We start from the raw sequence: 20805 nt of genomic DNA, 5'->3' as shown, positions 1-20805 counted from the left end.
TTAACTTCCTCTGCAGAACCGAAGACTTGCTGAAACGGGAAACTGTTGTTATTACAGGAGTGATATCTTTTACATTAGTTGCCCAGGAAAGCAGTAGAGGAGAAAGCGTACTGGGGATCTTTAATGACCTTTGAAATTACCACAGAGTTGTTTAAAATTTCTAAATCCAGTATTTCCCAAGTGATTTCTTCTTTCTGGGCTGGGGTTTCTGTGTTTTCCTGGAAGGGCTTTATTGCACAGGGGAGTTTGTGGCACAAGTTAGCAGTGGGATCAGCGTCTTAAATGGCAGCACTCCTTATCCCAGGGTAAAAAAGCAAACCAAAACTCTACCACCAGGAACAGACACATCTCATAGGTGATGTATATTCTACAGTTATATTTTGAGACTTTAGTGCAGAGAAAAAGACCCACCACTGGCTGAAAGCAGAGTAAAGTGGGTTTTATTTTGCTTCTGGCTCCCTCCTTGCTCTGTTTCTTCACTGTTCTCAGTAATAGTGAAGCTGAGTAGCCTCTGAGGAAACCTGAGGATAATGAATCATGACACATGACTAACATATTTCTATAGTATTAGTGGTCAGTAATTTTAGAATGACTTCTATCACATGTTTAGAGAAACACTACTATTCTATCACACCATTGTACTGCTTGTCGCTGTGACACAGCAAGTAAAATACTTTGGATTTGTTTAAAACGAAGTACTTAGTACACTGAAGTCAGTACTAGCTTTGGCCACCTCTCTTGGCCTGAGTCCAAAGACATGCTGGAAGACTTCCATTTACTTTGAAACATAGGCAGTGTGCAAAGACAAACCACCCTACTATAGTATAGTGTAATGTCTTTATGTCCCTGAAAATCAGCGGTAGTTAAACACAGCACATATATAGAAGTTTGGTGGTGATTAGGTTTGTTGGCTTGTTTGGTTTTTTTTTTTTTGAGTTACATGCAATTCTGAAATCACTGTTGTAAATGCAGGTTAACGAAGCTGCTAAAAGAGGAAAGAAGTTTGTGGGATTTGTAACACATTTTCCTCAACCTAAAGCCTGTAATGGAACAAGCACAGATGGAAGTGCAGAACTGGAATCAACACTAGGTAGAAGAAATAGGGAACACAGAAGAAAAAATTCTGATGAAAACTATAAAAACTGGAATGAAGGGACATTGAGTGGTCACTCATCTGAGAGCGGAATAGAGGAGGAAATGCAAGGAGAAAGCAGTCTGTTACAGGATGCAGATTTCCAGTTTGGAAGAGAAGTCAGCCCTGTTAAACCACGAAAAGGAGACGGTAATAAATGCTGCTTGTTTACTGCAGAAATAAGGTGGTTTATTGAGCTGCTGTTTTAAAAAGGCGTTGGGAAAAAACAACAGCATGGTCTACTGTATCAAGTACTTATTTTCAAAGATGCATCTTGTTAAATCCGTATGTATTTCTAAATAAGCTGCCAGCTGAAGAAACAGAAGTAGAATTTACATTCTCTATGTGTGTGTGAACTGTGGTAATATATTAAAATATTTAACTTTTCATATAGAATATTGTAAATTCTAGTTTGTAATTTAAAGAAAAAGGAAAAACCCAAACCAACAAAAGTTGCCTGCAGTGTAATTCTGATTTTAAAAATGATGCAAACGTAGCTTTTTTTGCTTCATATGTATATAACTAATATGTGGCAGTAAAAAACTTTTAGGATGAAGTTTTAAATCCTTTTCCTAAATGCTTATAGTTTTCACTTAAATAATAAGCGTGGATTGCCAAGAATGTGTTATGATTATTCCAGTTCTGCCTGTTTGAAACTGACAACAAAGAGAGCCCCTTCCAGCTAGAGCTGTAATTTTATGTGCTTCTAGCCACCTCGCATAATGTACATAAACAGATCTGTTCATAATGGATTCTTTCTGGTTAACATGCCTTCAAGAAGCATCCTGAAAGAGATCACTTAAAATAATGTATTGACCATGAAATCAAAGAGAATAATTGTTACAAAATGAATTTGCACCAGAGAAAAGTAAGCATCGAAAAGGAAGTAGTATAGGAAGGAAAAGTATCATTGGAAAATATTGGTGCTGTGGTGTAGGAAACTTAGTTGTAGAAGACACTTTGCCTATGTCTGTGTGAGAGAGTGCCTGAAACAGTGACTTCTGATACTGAAGCACTGTAAGGCCTCTTGACTTTCTAGGAAGGAAAGGTAAAAAGGAAGAAGTAAAGCATGAGAAATAATGCAAGATAGTATTGTGTAGAAAGTGGGCAGCATGAAACTTTCATGTCAGATTGCATTTTGACATAATAGGTTCTTCCCTGATGGGCCAGACATGTTTTAATTGCTCTCAAGAGCAACCTTTTCACTTTCCTGTTAAGAGCTAAGCCCCTTCTCCAGTCCGTAGACTGTCAGGATGATGATGACGACTCCAAGCACTGAGAAAATCAATGTTCTTCTTATTCCTTAACAATTTTATTAAAGGAGGTTTGGTGTACAACTCAGCCTTTATAGCACAATCTGTTAAAGCTTAACTCTTTTCCTTGCAATTTGAAATACTATGTTTGTTATATGTAGCAGAATAAAAAACCTCTTAAGTAAAAAGCAGGAACTCTTTCTTCTGTTAAGGAGCTTTGTTAGTGTATTCTGGTGTGGCCAGGTAGATTACCAAGCAGTGCACTGATGTGAACTCTCAAAGGCAGTCTTACGTGCACGTAGGTATGTACTGCCACTTCAGTTTGCCATTTCTATTTAGGTCTGCTCAAAAGATGCAAAACTCATTTCTAGAGTTCTAGATTTTGAGGTCATAAGAATCTTGACCACTTGCAAATGGCCAATTTCTCATATTCATGAGCAATTAAATAGTTGTATAAGGAGACTTGGTAGTATTTTTTTCTGAATAAAAATGGCAGTGATCTCACTTTAATATATGGGAAAGGAAATTAAGGCTTGTCAGGATTAACACATTTTGTGCTAGTACATCCACATGTGGAGGAAGTAAAATAAAACTGTATAAAAAGGAGAGTCATCTCTTACTGATAGAGTTCCAAGTTTTGTCCTTAGCGCACCTTATTCCAGGTACCTGATGTCACCTGCAGTGTGTGATAACGCATCTCAAAACAGAGGTTCTCCCAGAGTTTGAATCGGACTACTTACAGTCCAAATCCAACTTTGGAAATCTCCCCGTATTTCTAGAGCCTAGAGAGACTAGCATCTTAACTGGTGTCAGCTAAACCAAATTCCTTTGTTTTGGCAGTGTGAATACTACTGCTTTCTAGAGATTGGTTTGTGTTGATTTAAGCTGCTCAGGTACTGAAGACAGTCTGAGAGCAGTTGCCAAAAATGTTGTGTGTTGTTTCTCCACAGCAGTGGCATACATGTGAGTGTATTTGTAGCATGTATTTGTATAGCTAGGACTTAACTTATCACTGGTGATTTCCTAAAATGCTATGAATTTGTGAATTTTAATTTTTGATGAGTGCTTGTTTGACTCTGTAACAGCTCTGTATTAATGCCTATATATAAAAAGCATTTGAGGATATGCAGGTTTTGTGTGCTTAACTCATCATTTACTGTGTGGGAAACCCCAGTAGGCAACTAATTATACGGGTACTTAAGTCATCTTCAGAAAGCAATGGATCAAAATCAGTACTGTACAAAGCATTCCTAGTACTTACAAAAAAAAAAAAAAAACAAACAAAATTGTCTTCAGTCTTCTATTAAAGTAATTTCAAATATTTGTAGTCAGAAGTTCCATGAGTAGCAGAAATGGACCCTGTTTCCGCTGAAGTTTTCTTAGCTTCAGTATGTTTTCTCCATGCAAAACCCACCCACCTAAAAGGTCCAGTGACAACCCAAGTGAAATATGTTCAAATTTTTCTTGTACCCCAGAGTGTGCCCCCCTCACACTTCATCCTCAGTGTGTTTAGGGCTCAAGCTGAGTATACTCACATCAGGAAAAAATTCTTGAAAGTGTTGCTTAGAATTAGAAACCCGTGTTGAAATAAGAGATTAATGGTGGTTTTATTTTGGAGCACTGTATTCCAGAGGTTTATTCTCTTTTCCTTTTTCTTAGACAAGCTGTATACAGTCTTCAATGTTTTTGATGATGATTCTACCTGCTGGACCTATCACGAGGGCATCTTGTCTATGAAAGTAACAAGAAAGGGGCCAGTTATTAGTACACTGGAAGCAGACTGGCTAGAATTAACCACATTTTATTATAAACAAGGATTGTCATTAATTGATTCATTTGTACACTGGGAAACTTCTAAAGGTGAGTAGTGTCCCTGAATAGCATGGAGCTTTTGTCTGTTTATGTAGAAATACATCATTTGTAAAAAGTAATTCATGATTTGCTGCTTGGTGTGAAGGGCAGTATGTAACCATGGTCCAATAATCATTGTAAATTTATAGAATCTGATACCTGAAAAGAGAATAATTTGGGATTTTGGGCAGTTGTAGCTCTGAATAACTGAAATTCCTGCTTCATTTTATCAAACTGAGGATTTCCAAAGCAGTTAAGTAGTGCAGTAATATAATGAAGTTAATCTTTTGTGCTAGTGGGTTTTTTTGTTGTTTTTTAAGAAAAGGATAATGGGGGGAAGAAAAACAATTAGATAGATGTTTCCCTCATGCTCATATTCTGCTGATCACTGCAGATACTGTGCTGGGCTCTGTTGAATACTTCTATAGAGACAAAAGAGCACTTTGAGTTCTCATTGTGCTTGTTGTACTGTTACCTAAGTCAGACTTCCGTACTTCCTGCTCTCTCCAACTGTTTGCTGGGCTTAAAAATTCTTTCCAAAACACCAAGTTGCATTAAAATTCAACTGTTGAACCTGAAGATTCAGGATGTTTCTGCAGGTCGTTCTAGTCAGATGTAGACATACACAGAATAGAGAAATCTGGGTTTCTCCTTGCCCTCAACTGTAGGCAAGATCCTCCAAGACCATTTTACACAGCTGGGGGAGAGGTCTTCCCTGGTCCCTCCTTTACTCTCCTGCAAGAATGTACCAGCTCAGTTAACACTCAAATTGTTACAATGGTAGAGCTTCAGGCCACAGGATTTTCACATTTTCATCTTTATTCTGCCAGTTTGAGTTCTATCTCAGTTTTTATTTTGGCAGTTCGTACTAGCTCCTTCAGGGTTCCTAGCCTTCATCCTCCCAGTGAACAAACACAAGCCTGATGTCAGGAGTGCCCATTGCTACACACCCAAAATCCCGTGCTTTGGCAGAGCTGCGAGATAGTGCTGTGTCACTGCTGCTAACAGGAGCAGCTCTTCATTGACTGAAGTATTTTGAACTCTAAAACTCTGTTGTTGGTAAAATATGTAATTAAAAGAGTAATCTCCATTTGAACTGAATTTGTCTGAGAGCCAGAAATTAGAAGTGTTGAAAAAAAAATAGGATGTAGCTACTGTTGTGCAATTACTTGAATAGTACCGAAGTGTTAGGGGAATAGACCAAGAGAGTCTGACGTAGTTAATTGTTTCAGAATTTATTAATTATTGTAATAATTGTTGTTTGATAGCAAACTTGGAATTTGTACTTCAGTTATGTGATACTTTCATTGGATTTGTTAGTGTCTTGTATTAAGTTCTAAGTTGTTGGTGCCCCTTTAGAATCACTTATGGCAGTTCGCTGTAGGCAAGCAAAACACAGGGCTGCAGTGGAGAAGAGTCTTGCAAAAAGGTGTCAGGGACCTTAAACAGTTTTTGCAGTACGCACGCTGATAATCAAGTGTAGTACTTTATTTAATGTATTAAAGTGGCTTTCATAACTCCTTTTACTCATCTGCTTCTTGCAGGAAATACACAAGGAGGATAGAATCAGTGGAGTTTTGAATAATTGTAATACTGTGTGTCTAATGCTTTTTTCTGATATTCTGATTTAAAATAAAATGCATTCAGTATCCCCTTTGCAAGCTTTGAGTTAGCAAAGGGCTTTAAAAAAAGAAAGGAAACGTAAAATCTCTGGAAGTTAGATGATGTAGGTTCTTCAAAATTCAAACAAATAATGAGAACTACTCAGTTTTCATTGTTCTCAGTAGTCAGTTTTCGGTATGAATCACAGCATTTCTGGAGCTCTGCGATACAGTACATTTAGTGATTGTCAGAGGAAGAAATCAACATCACAATATGTACCACAGATTGAATTTGGCAGCTTGTCTCTCTCAAACTGACTATTCTGCGCGCTTAAACTGTCTAATCATGCAGTCTGTATTAGTCATCTTTTTTTGCTCTTAAATTATAATTCCTATCTATTGAAGTCAGTGGAAGAACAAAGTTTCCTTTGGGGGAGGAGAGGTGAGAAATCAAACTCCTAGTTTTCAATGCAGATATTTTAGAGCTGGAAAAACACTCTCTGGAGGTATGTTATAATTCACTGAGGGCTGGTTTTGGCAGCTGTTGATACTAATCTTCGCAGCTGTTGTCCAACAACAGTTTTACAGTCTTCTCATTCCCCTGTAGCTGTCTGCCTTTCTCTATGTGAATAACTTTAATACCCAGGTTATGACTTATTTAGGGATTTCATGCTGCCTCTTTGCAGCAGTTGGTGCTTCTGCTTCAGCCCCACTTGACAGGTATGTATTTCAGTTAGACTCATGGGTGGGATGCTGCTGAATTAAACTGGCTTTATTGAGATGCACAGGTCGGTATGTAAATGGAATTCTGCAGCTGGTAAGTTTCTGTAACCACAGTAAGAAAGTAATTTAGCTACTGAGTTCTTAAGTTAAAACATTTGTTCTTGAGGTGAATATTGAAGAGCTTTATAACCAGATTTTGGTATGCAACTAAGGGAAACCTAGAATCCTTTTTTGGAAAGGAAAAGCATTTAAGAACTTGGACTCATTACTAGAGTTACTTCTTGTATGTCTGCATATACATCTAATTGTCAGCTTCACCTCACTTGTTTGATTGCTTTTAAACGGTGAGATATGTGTAGCAGTAGTTGTTCTTTTATATAGCTTTAATGAACTGAGCAAATTTTATCTATCATTTAAATAAAAACAAAAACACCAATCCAAGTCAAGCAGCTGCAGAAATCCTCCTTTGGTTTGGACTCTACAGATGTTCTGTAGAGTCAGTAGAATTCTGTTGTTGCCAGGATCAAAATGCAATACCCAATTTAAGGTAGGAGGAAGTTTTAACATTAAAATAATTAAAAAATCATTGTCAAATCCTAATAATCACTAATTTCTGTGTTCTGCTGCCAAAAGAGGATGCAGTCATAAAAGTAATCCAGGTAAGTCCTTTTAGCAGGCATTTGGACCACTGTAGTGTTTCTGCCGTTTGTAACTGCCTTGGAGGCTCTCATTATCATAGAAGTACCTAAGATTAGTCAAAGTGCCGTGGCAATGGCAATTTTTTTGCTTTTTCTGCTTTGTTATTTATCATGCAGCATTTTTTTATTTTTATTAATGTTTAAGTACTGATATTAACAAAGATAAACTATTGTAATTGACAGAATGGGCAGGTGAGCCCGTTAGCCACATATAGCTTCTTCAGTAGCGGTGAATTTGATATTCTACACTTTATGAATTATCACTGTGTCAAAATATCACCGAGTGGAGTTATCTTGTGTCAATACTGTTTAAAATGTAGTTATTCTACCATATTTGAAAAAAATGGGAATATTCAGCCATGTTGTAGGTGGGCTGCTGATTTTAAGTATGTGTCTGAAGCCAAAGAAAGGTAAAAGTCCATGAGTTTCTAAGATTATTTATGAATTGCTAGGAGTTGTGCAGATATTCGTATGTTTGTGCCTGAAGCTGTATATTTGGTTCCATGTACAGTCACATTATAGTTGTGCATTCTAAAAATAACATGTCCAATATATCTACAAATACATTGAAGAGATATTTATATATGCAAGTATCTAATCATAACTTAAACTACATAAATCTGCTACATGCAATATAGTAAAAAATGGTATGAAGAAATAGGTGGCATTTTATGGTACATTAACATGTGCGCTCAAAAAAATGGGAATTCCTGGTTTACATAGCACAACTTCTGTGCCAATCTCATCAGTTTTTAAAACCAGACCAGCTGTGTTATAGAAGTTTTCTTTGTTTGCTAGGTGTTTGGGGTTTTTTTTTCTTTAAATCTGTCTGCCTTCCTTGAGTCTGTGGCAAAAGCAATCAGATAATTTTACTGTTCAAATTTAGTTCAAGATAGTCAGCAGTCAAGGTACAAAAGGCTTCCAATGGCTCTTAGGAGAAGCAAAACCATAAAATGAACCAGTATCTGATGCTCAGCTTCAGTTTGGGCTAACCGGATACTGTGAGGCTTCAACAAGTGAGTCAGGGATTTGTGCTCTGAAAATTCCTTCCCAGCAGGAATTACTTCTGTTTGAGGCTCTTCCTGTGGACATTTATGTTTTTATTTAAGTAACAGTAGCTAGGCACTTCATGCTTCACTTATCTTTATCGTCTCTCCCACCACACTAAATGCCACACTTACTGTCAGCGTACAATGTCGAAGTTGAGTAAAGAAGGTTTATGCCCATCTGGTGCAGGGGATATGTTGAATATAGGAAACTGGAATTCATATCCAAGCATGGAAGTGGCTAATGCTTTTGAGAAAATAAAATGGTCCATAGTTCAATTTGTATAGTAAAAAGGGGTTTGGATAGTAAGTGGACTCACATACTTCATCAGGTTGTAACCAGACACAGAAATAACAAGAAATTTGTTCACTGTCTTGGTTTATTTTATTTTAAAGGACTGTTCAATGAGAAAAAACAAGTCCATGTACGTATCTCAGCAAGATACCAACCTAAAACTTTACATTTCAGTTTATATTTGCCTTTATGTTCACAGGGGACTATTTGCCTAAATCTTTAGAAGGATTATTTATCTATGAAGAAGAAGGTGCTGGGGTTCCAGGTTCTAACAGGAAAGGAAATGATGCTATAGTTGTTGAACAATGGACAGTCATTGAGGTAAGCTGGTGATTATTTAGCAATGCTATTTCCCACTTTTTCTTTTGGTGTTTTTTTTTTTCCTTAGAATGTTTGTACTAGTGATAGATGAACATTCACAGTGGTTTCTTGAAGCCACGTGCATAAGCCGAAGTGTTGAATCATCCAAATGAAGTCAGACCTGTGGCCATTGATCAGTGTGCATAAAAAATATGCTGCAGGGATTGTGGCCTGATACTTGCAAGCATTCATACCAGCAAATTCAGTCACCAAAGAAAATGTTTGGTTTTGTTGGATTTTTTTATATATTTGCTTCAGACCAATTCAGACATAATTTCAGCAAATGCAGTCCCACTGACAATTTGCTGAAGTAATCTTCAATAAAAAGGGGAAGAAAGTAGCCAAAACTAGAAACAGCACAAGAAAAAATTGATTGCAAATTACTAGAGCATGCTTTTCACATGTATATTCTTAGTAAAATGTTACTGCTAAGTATGAAAGATTTCATGTTTCCTAATAAATTTACATGTACTACTGTAGTATGCTACAGCAATAAAATTATCTAATCTTTTTTAATACTCTAACATTGTAAGTTTTTTTTGGCATTAAGGAGATCTGAAAGTAATCATTGTTGAAGGATACAAAGGGCTTACTTTTCAAATATTCAATGGTAAATACACTTACCAATGTGACAACAAATAAAATAAAACTAAGACTTTTCAAATTAAGAAAGGAAAATAGGGAAAAAAATAGCCAAAAGACTTCCCATACAAACCACTAACCACCAAAACTTACATATCTAGTATATACTTCATATATATGAAATATCTAGCTATATGAGATGCTTATTATTCAGATAGGAAGTAAAAACCTGAATACATGGAGACGTCTTTTATAGTGTTGAGAAAGCTTTAGGTGTTAATTTAGCAACATGACAAGCTTTAACAAGTGGGATGTGGTTTGAATGTCATGCTGAATCAGGGCTCATACCCTAAAGTTAGTGTGTTTTGTCTGATTTCCTAGTTTTCTGTTTGAAATAGTGAATCTACAGCAAACAGCACAGTTTAGTGTCCTCTCAAAGGGTTATGTCATGATAAATTAGGAGAGTCATTGTAATTTGTGTAGAAATACAACTAAAACCTGTACAGAGTCACTTTACTACTTTTTATGATTATTAATGTAGGGGTGTGAAATTAAAACAGATTATGGACCCTTATTGCACACGCTGGCTGAATTTGGATGGCTTCTGACCTGTGTCCTGCCTACACCTATCGTACGACATGACAGGTACCCAAACAATCTATTACAGCATTTTGATGTTTACATCCCAGAATTATCAAATGATTACTTGGGTATTTAAATGTAAAAGGAATTAAAAATGCTAATAATGCTAACCGCATATAAAACTTGAGATGTAGGGAGCATTACAGTGGAATCCTTTTTATGATACTGTTTTAGCACTGCTGGCTTCAGTGAGTTTCAAATGAAACTGATAGTCCTGAATTTAAATACATTGTTTATATCTAATCTGAAAGATTTTATTTAGGAAACTTTTCAGCACATAGCCAGTCCCCAGCAATGGGATTACTCGTATGCTTCAAGTTTAAACAAGTGTTGAAATGTTTCACTAATTTAGGACCTTGGTGAATGACTTGGTTTAAACTGTTAAAAGTCATGTTGTCACAGGACAGTCATGTTGTGCTTATTGCAAATTAGGGGGCAGAATGTGCTAATCCAGCAAGTTACTGGGCTGTTACTCATCTTTGATGTAGACAATATGTTTTGATTCAGATACAGTACCAAACTATTGGCTTTCAGTTCTTTTACTGTAATATTTATTTAGATGAATGAGGGGCTTTATAAACATAAGAAGAGCTCAATAGAAGACCTGGATTCCTTATAAGGTTCGGGGGGGGGGGGGGGGTGTTTGTTTTTTGTTGTTTTTTTTTTTTAAAAGCAACAACAAAAAAATTACTGTGCTTTTCTTTATGGTATCAAGCTAAAAACTGTCAAATGAAATGCTGGATTAAGCATACACCTCTTCATTTTCTCTCCTTTTTGCTTTCTTTTTTTCCTTGTTTTTAATTCCCCTCCCATTAGATTAGGATTGCCAAGGTTTGAAAACAAACAAATGTACTGAAGCATGGTTTAGGGCTCATTAAGGACAATGGAAAAGAGTGGGTGACTTGAGTAATCTTTGGATCCAGACCTCACTGTATTAAATCAAGACAGCATGAAAAAGGATGTGAATGAAAGGTTCTAAGAGAGCTGCTCCAAGAAAGTGGAGTTTTGTTCAAGTGATTTGGCATAATTAAATCAACTCACCCATGTGAGAAGGAGGTTTTTCTGGTCAGGCAGAAGGTGCTGGGGTTTCTTGGGGGCTGTGTTTTTAATAGTTTAACCAACTGATTAAATGCAAAGACAGAAGAAGTTGTGGTAAAACAGTATGGCGTGTTCTGCTAGTATGTTTTTAAGGGTCTTTGTTCCGTTTTTCTCTGTAATGTATTAAATTCTGAACTTTTAAAGCTTCTGCTCCAAAAAGAAGCTGTTTCCAGAATATAAAAAAAATGGTTATCCATTCAGTTCTTCAAACAAAACTTCATAGCCTAAATGCTTCAGCTTTGAACATGGGTTTGGACAGCAGGGTCAGGATTGTCCTGAGCAGCTGCTGGTCAGTCACTCTGTGAGTATCAGTCAGTGCTTGCAACAGGCAAAATTGTAGATGATCTTTAAAGTCCCTTCCAATCCAAAGCATTCTGGGATTATATGCCTGTACAGAGCAGTGCTATTAAGTTTTCTTGAGAAAGAGTTAAAAAGCCCATGAATAGGAAATCCTAATTAGGTATTAAGAATTCTTTGGAGTCCAAAAAAGAATGTATCCGTCCTGATAGGCTAAGTAATGATTGATAAATACTATTTTGAGGCATTGATGTTGGTTATTTGTAGAGAAGAAATTCCTGCATGGTTACTATGTGTCTGATATGAAAGATGCCATTACTGTGGTGGTGGATTATCCTAGGAATGCAAGTTAAATGTCTTGATAAAGAAGGACACTTTATGCTGCCGAACAGCTGGTCTGTTCCCAGACTTGGAGCTCTGACCTCAAAACCCATCTTGAATACTAGTGGGCTTCAGAAACACTGGAAAAAAAAAACAAAATGAGCATCGTTTTGGGATGATCTGGCAAATTCGTATTTTCATATTTATTTAAAAATATAATTGTACGAAGTACATAAATTCTTATCCAAGAATAAAATGTTAGGAGGGCAGCCTGCTCCCCATTTCTAGTCACCATATTGTTTTGCTCTATTCTCTGTCTTCCTCTTCTAATTCATTGCAAAACTATCCCACGTCTGCGATCTGTTCCTAGCCATTATGCCCACTGTCTGAAAATGAAGAGTGTGACCATCAGGCTAACAAAAGTTCTGGGGTGTGACAGTGTTGTCATGCACTGTGGTGCTGCTTCTTTGGTTTTCACATGGTTAGGATGTGAAGCAGTTTGGAAACCACCAGCTGTCACGTCTGTTCCTGTGTGGTTTTGTTGTTTGAAGTTTTTCTCTTTTACAGATATTCCTCTCCATAAAATAAAATGTCCCGTTGTGTGAAGTGTCATGCATGTGACAGCTGAGTGTCATGGATCACTGGCCTGTTTCAGGCAGGGGCAGCAGTCTGTAGGCCTGCTTAGTCCTTTAACTCCTACCTCAGTGGCTAAGGCATGCTGGATGCAGGAAACTTATTCTTGAGAAATGTAATCTTTGCTGTTACAAACAGAGCAATGGTAAATGTCATATATTGAGAAACCTGCTGAGTTGCTGTTTTGTGCAATGCTGTTTAAAATAAGCACCGTGGGGCTTTGGTTTTTTTTTTTTTTATTTTGGTCAGCATGCTCTAAAACCCACAGACGTTCCCATCTTCTGTCAGTGTTTCTCTTTTTGCAGGAATATGAGAAAATAGAGCATGATTAAACAGAAAAGTACATATGATGGAATGTTTGTTGTATCCATCCATATATTGGGAATTATATTGTGTCAGCAGTCAATAAAGGATTTTTGACTTAAAAGAGTGGAAAAGAATCCAAGACGGATCCACAGTAATTTTGGTGACCTGAAGAGCTCCCTGCATTATATACAGCTCTTACTAGTTAAGTGTCTTCAGTCAATAGATTGACAGTAATTATGCCAGGTTCAGAAGTTGTATATCAAGCATAAAATTAATAGTCCTCTTAGGAGTTAAATCTGGTGAGTGGGGAAAAACATGTTAGAAGATACTTCTCTGATAACTTAGTACTGCTGCAGTTACTAATGTGATATTATCACGAGTTTATAGAATTTCATGCATGTTTGTGATCTAAAATTAGAGTTATTTCTAAGGTGTTTTAATTTTTTTTCATTGAATGGATCCCTTAAGACAGGAGACTGTCCCAAGCTGGTGTCTCTCTTGTAACTAAAAGTCTAGATTCTGTGCAGTTCCAAAGGGTATTATTTTGGGAAATTCAAAACACCTGAATGGGTTAAAAGAATTCATCATCTTGGTCCTTTTGTTCATTTTTCAGAAAACATTGTTTAACCTCAGAATGAAGTGCTTAACCTTAGAGTGAAGTGTATGTGAAATGTTTGTGCATTATAAAAATAGCTAAAAAAATCACAGCCATTGGCAGGACTACTTGGCTTCCAGCTTGATGATTGTTTTGGAGGACTTATTTAATAAATACGTGTAAAAAGAGAAATATATTGCCAGTGCAGCATAAGCAGACAAGCAAATTGCTGGTGTTTTAACAAAGGAGTTTCTGTTGCTCTTCATCCCTCTTAAAAGAAGAGACAGGAAAAGGCTTCAGCAGCCTTACTCTGCAGTGACCTTTATTTCCCTTCACTGGTTACTGCAGTCCCTGAAAAGGGGCAGTGAGACTGTCCTTGAGTGCTGGAAAGCAGGCAAGCAAACACAGTGCAAAACACTGACTCTGTTTATTAATCTATTATGACAAACTATTGAATGCAAGTTCTCAAAATGCGCTGACTGATGAGGCAAAGAGGGAATGTGGAAATGCAAGGGAAGCTATGGAGTGGCTTGCTCTAAGGTCTTTTTCTCATTTAAATTCAGTGGAAATCCCACTGTCATTGAGTTCTTTGTGAATTAAGCTCATAGCTGCTTTGTCGTGTGTGGCATTTTAATAAGGTCAGGCTTAGAAAATTGTTAATTTACTTATTGTCTGCTCACCATCGTGTCTTTTCTCTGTTCTAGTAGAATTTGTACAAGCTGTAGCTTAAAGTTTGGGGATTTTTTCTTTTCTCTGAAGGAATGCAGACACTGTTACAGAATAAGCTGTAGGCTCTTCCCCATGCCAGGGACTGCATTCAGCCTTCTCATTTAGAAGAGAGGTTTCCCAATTGATGTTATCAAAACAGACATAACTGGGAAGGGAGAGATGCCTAGCCAACTGGAATGAGGTTGCAGGACTGCTGATCTCCTTATCATGACATAAAATTGTAACACATTTCCTTTTAATGAATGCAAATGGCAGGGTAGGAGCTCTCAGAGCAGGAAACTGATGAGTTCATTCTTTTGCCTCCTTGTTTTCCCCACAAGCTGGAGTTTAAGATAGTTCTCTATTCTTATCCAAGGAAGATGTGCAAACATACGCCATGACCTGATTTCACAATCTTCCTTTCAGTCCAACTGAAAGACTAAACACAGTCACAAAACCATCACCGCTGAAGTATTGATCAGATGCAGCTGAGTGTGCTGGGAATAGTGCTGGTTTGTGTACTTTCAGAGTTTACTTCCAGAAGCTCTGCTGGGGCAGGCTGTTAACAAGCTCTTCCTGATGTCATAGGAGCAGTTTTAATCCCTGATTTTTCTTGGAGTAAGTCCCTAATTGTATTATAAATTAATTCTATCAGTCCTAGCCGTGGCATGAAACCTGAACCAGTTATCTCAACTTTGTGTGTGGTACTTAAGATTGTGACATACCCGTACTAAAGTACAAGCTTATGTTATTTTAGTAGTTATTTCCATCAGGTTATGCATAATAATACTGTTTTAGGATTGATAGACTAGATAGAATCAAAATCCTTCAAATGACCTCACTACATGTCTCTTTTACGTTGGTTTTTTTTTTTGCTACTTTTCTTTATCATGCTCTTAAATCTGTAGTCACTCTTCTGCTGAAGTATTTCAGTGACTTTCCTTCATATGCCTGAAGATCTAATTGAATACTGCAGAAGTTGAGGGGAGAAGAGTCTGTCAAAATGTAGTATCTTGTATTTAGAGAAGCAGAGGAATTCTTTAAACCCTTCCATCCTAGACCTCTGGTCTTGAAATTATTGCACTCTTGCAGTGCCACAGACTCAGGCTTTGTAGCACATAAGCAATCAGTGTGCCGACCCAAATTTCTGATGGAAAGATGATGAAAATGAATACATTAAAACTTGAAAGGAATCTATTGTGAGTACGAAAAGAGTGCAACAGTAGTGAAACATCCTGTCAGTAACATCTATTTGGTTTGAGGAACAAATTTGTCCTTTTATGTTTATTTTATCTAAAAGCATTTCTTTGGGGGCAGAAAATAAAAAACATGCTTCTTTAAATTATATTTACCACAACAGTATCAACATTTCTGAAAGTTCCAGCACTGAAAACTGAAGTTCCTCTTTCTTTTTTTTCTTTCCCCCCTTTATTTGTCTTCCTACTATGTTATCTTGTCTTTCCTGTGCATGTATTTCCCATATACAAAACCACCAGTGTCATTTATCTCATGCATGTGGAGCTGAGACCATAGGTGGTGAAACAGCAAGCTTATTCCAGCTGCATCAGTAAGATGTCATATTACAACTGGAAGACACCTACTTAGCAGTAAAGAATGTTACTTCCAAGTTTTGTACCAGAAAGTATTGAGAGGTTTATTGAAGCTGTGGATCTATTGAGGTGGGGCCTGTTTGTTGTGGTGTCAATAGGTAGCAATATGTTGCTGTATTTGTGAAAGTGAAGATTAGGTTTACTGCAGACGTAAAGGTGCAGGCTTTGATTTAAAGTAGGAGCTCTGGTACTTAAACTTTCCAGATCAAACATGTTCAATGACTAATCATAGCAATACAGTTTTTTTTCTTCTGTATCTGTTTCCATGTTTAACACCTTAACCCAGCTCTGTACTTCTTATGCTTTATTTTTTTAAGTGATTACTGAAGTGTTCAGGAATTAATAAAGCAGCTAATGCTGGGTAGTCTGTCTCTTTCTCACCATGGACTTAAGTCCAACTTAATAGCTGACTCTGAAACATATGAACTTGTTACAGTGACTATTACTGCCTTTACAATACTGAAATTATTTTCTTTAAATTTTAGTGAAGGAAATCTGGCCACAAAGCAAGTCATTTTTCTTCAGAGACCTGTTATGTGGAATTCTGCTGTCCAGACACCAGAGGTGAGTAACATCTTTATGGTATTAATGTAAAAAAATGAGTAATTCACTTAATGGTTAGATGCAGAAACAAGCTAGGCTTCAAAATTAAGGGGAAAAGGTGGCAGAAGAGGGTTTCCCTTGAAACAAGGTCAAAATTGCAGAGGCCTTTGCAGCTTAACTTGTATATTATTTTTTCCTTAGCCATATAGCTCTTAAATTAACCCACAAAGTATGAGCATGCTAAAAACCTGTTTTGTGCAAAGAAACTGCTGTGTCTCAGGTGGATAAGGTTGGCTGTGCTTAACTATTTCTTTAGAAGTCTTCAGGAACTCTTAAATGTTCTGACTGAAATCTGTTTTACATGAAAAGAAAACATTTTCTTTTGACTTCCGAAACCTCTACTTTTCACACTTGTAGAAGAAAACAAGTGTCAAGCTGTGCAAAGGATACTATAATCTGGAGGGTAACAGGATAAAGGGATGTTAGCTGCTGTTGCATGAAAATGTGTGGCAGAAGTAGAGGATTTAAGATTCCTGCAGCTGGACCTTAACAACTCCTTGCCTCTTTTGAGTGAGGCTCCTGTTACAGTGGTTTATAAAAGTGCTTTGGGGATTAAGTAATTGACACTTAACTGTGTTCTACTCAGAATCAAGGTCACAACAGTTGTTGCACCTATATAGTGCTGTAGTAGATCCTACTGTGGCCACAGAAGGATGAGCTACTGGTGGGCTGCTCTTTGTCAAGTCTTCCAACATCCTGTGATGGATTTTAATTCTTGTTATTTCTGTTTTTCAATGGCCATTCAACCCTTCTCTAATCAGCACGCCTTAAGCAGCTGTGAAAATTAAGTATGTTCTCACTCATGTCAAGCACCACAGTAAAACTTTACAAACTGTCATTCACAGTATTGTACATTATTATAAGGCAGTGTTACCCAGTCTCTTTTTCCTCCATCTGTATCAATAGTTTCACGGGTCTCTAAATTTCTTGCATCCATATTTGATCTTTCTCTGTGCTTTCTACCTTCTATCCAGTCTGTTACCGTAACTTTTATTTCCCTCTGCTTAGTGTTTCTAAAGTACACTCTTAACTTCTCTTGTTCTTCTCCAGGCTTTTGCTTTTCTCCAGCCTAACTTCCTTCTCACGGTGTCCCCTGATAATTGTTAACTTCCATGCCTGGAAGAACTGCATTCAGCATGCACAATTAAAGTCCTGTTTTTCTCTCCACTGCCATCTCAATTCCCAGCTAGTTCTTGGACACTATCTATAATTTATTTCTTAATTCAAAAACCTTGAGCTTCTGGGTGTTTTCCACTTCAGTGTTCTGTGTAGTCTCCCTTGCCAATGTCTTAATCTCTTTCATTCATACCCCCTTTTCTCCCAGTTCCTCATATATTTGTTCTTTCCTTCAATTTCCCCCTATGTCCAAGTATCTTCAGCTTTCAAAGCTTCTGATGCCTGCTCTCATGCTTGACTTAGTTGTCTTTACATGCTTTCCTAATACATTCCTGAAAGTATTTTTTTGAGTATAATTTTCATATCAGTATTGTAACTATATAAAAATCTAATTGTGTCAGTCATTATGAAATAATCATCCTTTTCCTGATACTTCCCTACTTTTTTTAATACACTGTATAATAAGGGCATGGACTCCTGATACATATACTCTTTCCTTGGTAAGGCATATTATTTCTACCTATAAGCATCTCTTAAAAGGCAGCATAGCTGCATGCCACGAGTTAGAATGATTGACTGGATTCTGCCCAGAGATGCAATACAAGCCAGCTCTGTGAAAGCATTCAGTCTGAGCAACTGATGAATCTTTGAGATGTGGTTTAAATTAAAAATAGGAAGCATTATGCTCACAGTTTAAATTCTATCACCCAGTTGTGCGTTGATCAGCAACTTCAGTTTATACAAATAAAATGGTGTGGTTTGTAGTTACTGTTTTACTTTGTTGTAATGAGAAGCCTTCGACTTAAGCATTAGCATACTGAAAGTAAACAAGAAATAGCTGATCTGTAGCCGTTTACATCAGGATTACTGTGTTTAAAGACTGAAAAAACTTAGTATCTAAATGTACCAGTACCAGTGATTATTTTACTTTTCCACCAGGAAATTTCAGTGTGCCGAGGTTATTTTAACATGGGATAAATAGGTGGTGCATGCTGAAGCTGAAACGTTCAGCAGAGTAACATTTTCCTTCTGTTTTTCCTGTTACATTGGTTTTCCCCTCAATTTTTGTCTTTTTACTTCATTGCTTTTTTACCAAAATGTCTGAATTGGCAAACAATTTAAATTCATAGATTTGTTATTAATACCTAACTAGTACAGGATGTTGTGCTAGCTCTCCAGTGAATAAATAGATTTCAGGTGCAGAACAGCTACTGAAATCTGAAAGCATTAACTTTCGCTCTGGAAACTTTAATATACTTATTGCAGATGTCTCTGGACATGGATAGACTATCTATATCTATATGACTTTATCAAACCCTTGCAAGCGTTTTAGTAAAAAACATTTAATTATTGTGAGTCTGTATTGCTGGGCATTGTTGGTTTTTTAATCACTGGATCGAAGTTATCATTTCCATTTCGAAAGGAAATTCTGCTTCAGTAAGAATTGGGGAGAAAAACCCTATTACTTGGGCTCTTATTCCCACAGGGTCTCTTTTCTGAGGAGGGTATGTTTTATGTCCTCACAGCTCATCGCTCTACGCTGTATATTGATGGGATAGTGCATTATGACCTGGCTTCTGATTTATGTAATGGTTTAAAGGCTTCTTGGATTAGGAGCTGTACTGCCTCAGTGGGCTCTTTGTTTATCAGAGACCATTTGCTTTTCTACAAGAATAGTTCAGAGGAGGAGGTCTAAGATAGAAACATGCAGTGCTTGAGGTTATTTTTTTTTTTCTTTTTTTTTTCATTTATTTCCCTTCAGCAGAATTCTCCATCCTCTTACTGTGGCATCCAGGCAAAGCTTATTTCCTTCTGTTTCTCCTGAGGCAACGTTATTTCCCCTTAGTGTAATTTCCCAATGTCTCCTGTAACAGCTTCCCTAAATACATTTCCGTTAGCCACAAGGACCATTGTTTTTACTGTTTCAAAAGGGTTTTGGAAAAAAAATAGCAATGTATAGAAGGGAGGCACAGAAATTGCCAGAGCATGGCAAAAACATTTGTGGGCTGGTTTTCTTTTTAAAGGCTTTGTATTTGTGTATATTCCCCTATGAGAGTGCTTGTGTCCTGCGTGCTGAGGCTGGATTCCTTCTCACTTAGGTGTCCTCCTCCTCTGGACAGGGCTGTGTGCCCTGGCGAAGCGCCTCCTGGTTTAGTAGTGCTTGTGCTGACAGCAAGGCTCCAGGCAAATGGCCAGGGCACTTCTGCCTTGCTGACCATGCTCTTCTGCTGTGACTCAAGGCACTGACATTGCCTCTGGAGATGCTGCATCATCACTGATCTGAGTGCCATGGGTAGCTCCTGGTGCTAAAATGAAATAAAGCTTTTATTTATGTGATGCCTCAGAGGACCCTTAGCACAGTCTGATAGGTCTGTTTGCATAATTCACAACCTGCTTTCTTTGACTTTGGCAGCCATCACTTCCAAGAAGCGTGTCAGGAGATCCCTGTACTAATGTCAAGCTGTATTTACACCAAGTTCTTCACAGAATCATATCATGGTTTGGGTTGGAAGGGACCCTAAAGATTTTTTTTCTCCAGAGTTCATAGTTGGAAACAGTGTTAAATGCTTCCTTATGTTAAAATACCTCCAAGTGAGCTAACATTAAACATCCTCTTGTATTTCAGAAGAAATCCTTAAGACAAGTTATTGGGGAGGAAAGAGGCAAAGTCTCTAGCAGAAGTGTTGGATTAGATACAGCTACTTCTCGCCCTGTAGAAACTGGACAAGCACCCGATGAGTTTCACTTATCTCCTTCTAAGCAGTGTTGGATCAAGGAGGGATCCTCCCAGTATGGAGGCTTTCCAGGGTTCAGTAGCAGTGATGGAGTATTGAGGGAACTGGATGATGGACAATTTGACCAGGAAGATGGAGTCACTCAGGTCACGTGCATGTGATAAGTAACTGCATCAGATGGACATGTACATAATTCACACAAATGTGTCTGATGTTTTCTTTGGTTGGTTTTTTTCTAAGTCATACTACTTTAAATGCATTGGTATAACCTTTTCCCAGATTCATTTTGTATTTTGTCTGTTTCTTCACTGTGTTAATCCTACTGTAGAATTACTTCTACTGCAAAATAATTTGGTTTTCTGTCTGTCTTTAATAGAAGAATTACATGACTGGGTGCTCTGCTAACTTGTTAATGCTTTTGACAAGCAAGGAAGCAAATGCTGCAAAACAGTGACAGTTTGAACTGTGTGAGTGAGAAAGGAATGAGGATGTTTAGTGTTTTCCACAAGCTGGAAGAATGTTATGTTTTTAAAGGGTGTTGTAAATATTGGTAGGGAAAACGAACTGACTGTTGTTACATTTTAATGTAATTTTCACTTG

The 20805-nt window shown here is 37.4% G+C and overlaps 1 protein-coding gene across 3 annotated transcripts in view; it reads left to right on the top strand.

The window, feature by feature from the left end:
• Positions 1-20397, top strand: part of RFTN2 (raftlin family member 2) — a 28856-nt gene extending 8459 nt beyond the window's left edge. For 2 of the 3 annotated variants that reach the window (XM_057419834.1, XM_057419833.1), the window contains exons 5-10: positions 973-1282; positions 4045-4245; positions 8799-8920; positions 10083-10186; positions 16237-16315; positions 20097-20397. In XM_057419834.1, the coding sequence (XP_057275817.1) occupies positions 973-1282; positions 4045-4245; positions 8799-8920; positions 10083-10186; positions 16237-16315; positions 20097-20366 (1086 nt within the window). In that variant the 3' untranslated portion in view covers positions 20367-20397. The remainder of the gene's footprint in view (positions 1-972; positions 1283-4044; positions 4246-8798; positions 8921-10082; positions 10187-16236; positions 16316-20096) is intronic. The other variant, XM_057419835.1, reaches the window with a different exon arrangement.
• Positions 20398-20805: the final 408 nt, after the last annotated feature.

Source organism: Pezoporus wallicus, unplaced genomic scaffold (genome assembly GCF_028554395.1).
Source record: "Pezoporus wallicus isolate ANWC-B61680 ecotype Strahan unplaced genomic scaffold, APGP_CSIRO_Pwel_v1 contig_4710, whole genome shotgun sequence".
Lineage (NCBI taxonomy): Eukaryota > Metazoa > Chordata > Aves > Psittaciformes > Psittacidae > Pezoporus > Pezoporus wallicus.
The sequence above is the reverse complement of the archived record's forward strand: the minus strand, read 5'-3'. Positions and strand labels throughout refer to the sequence as shown.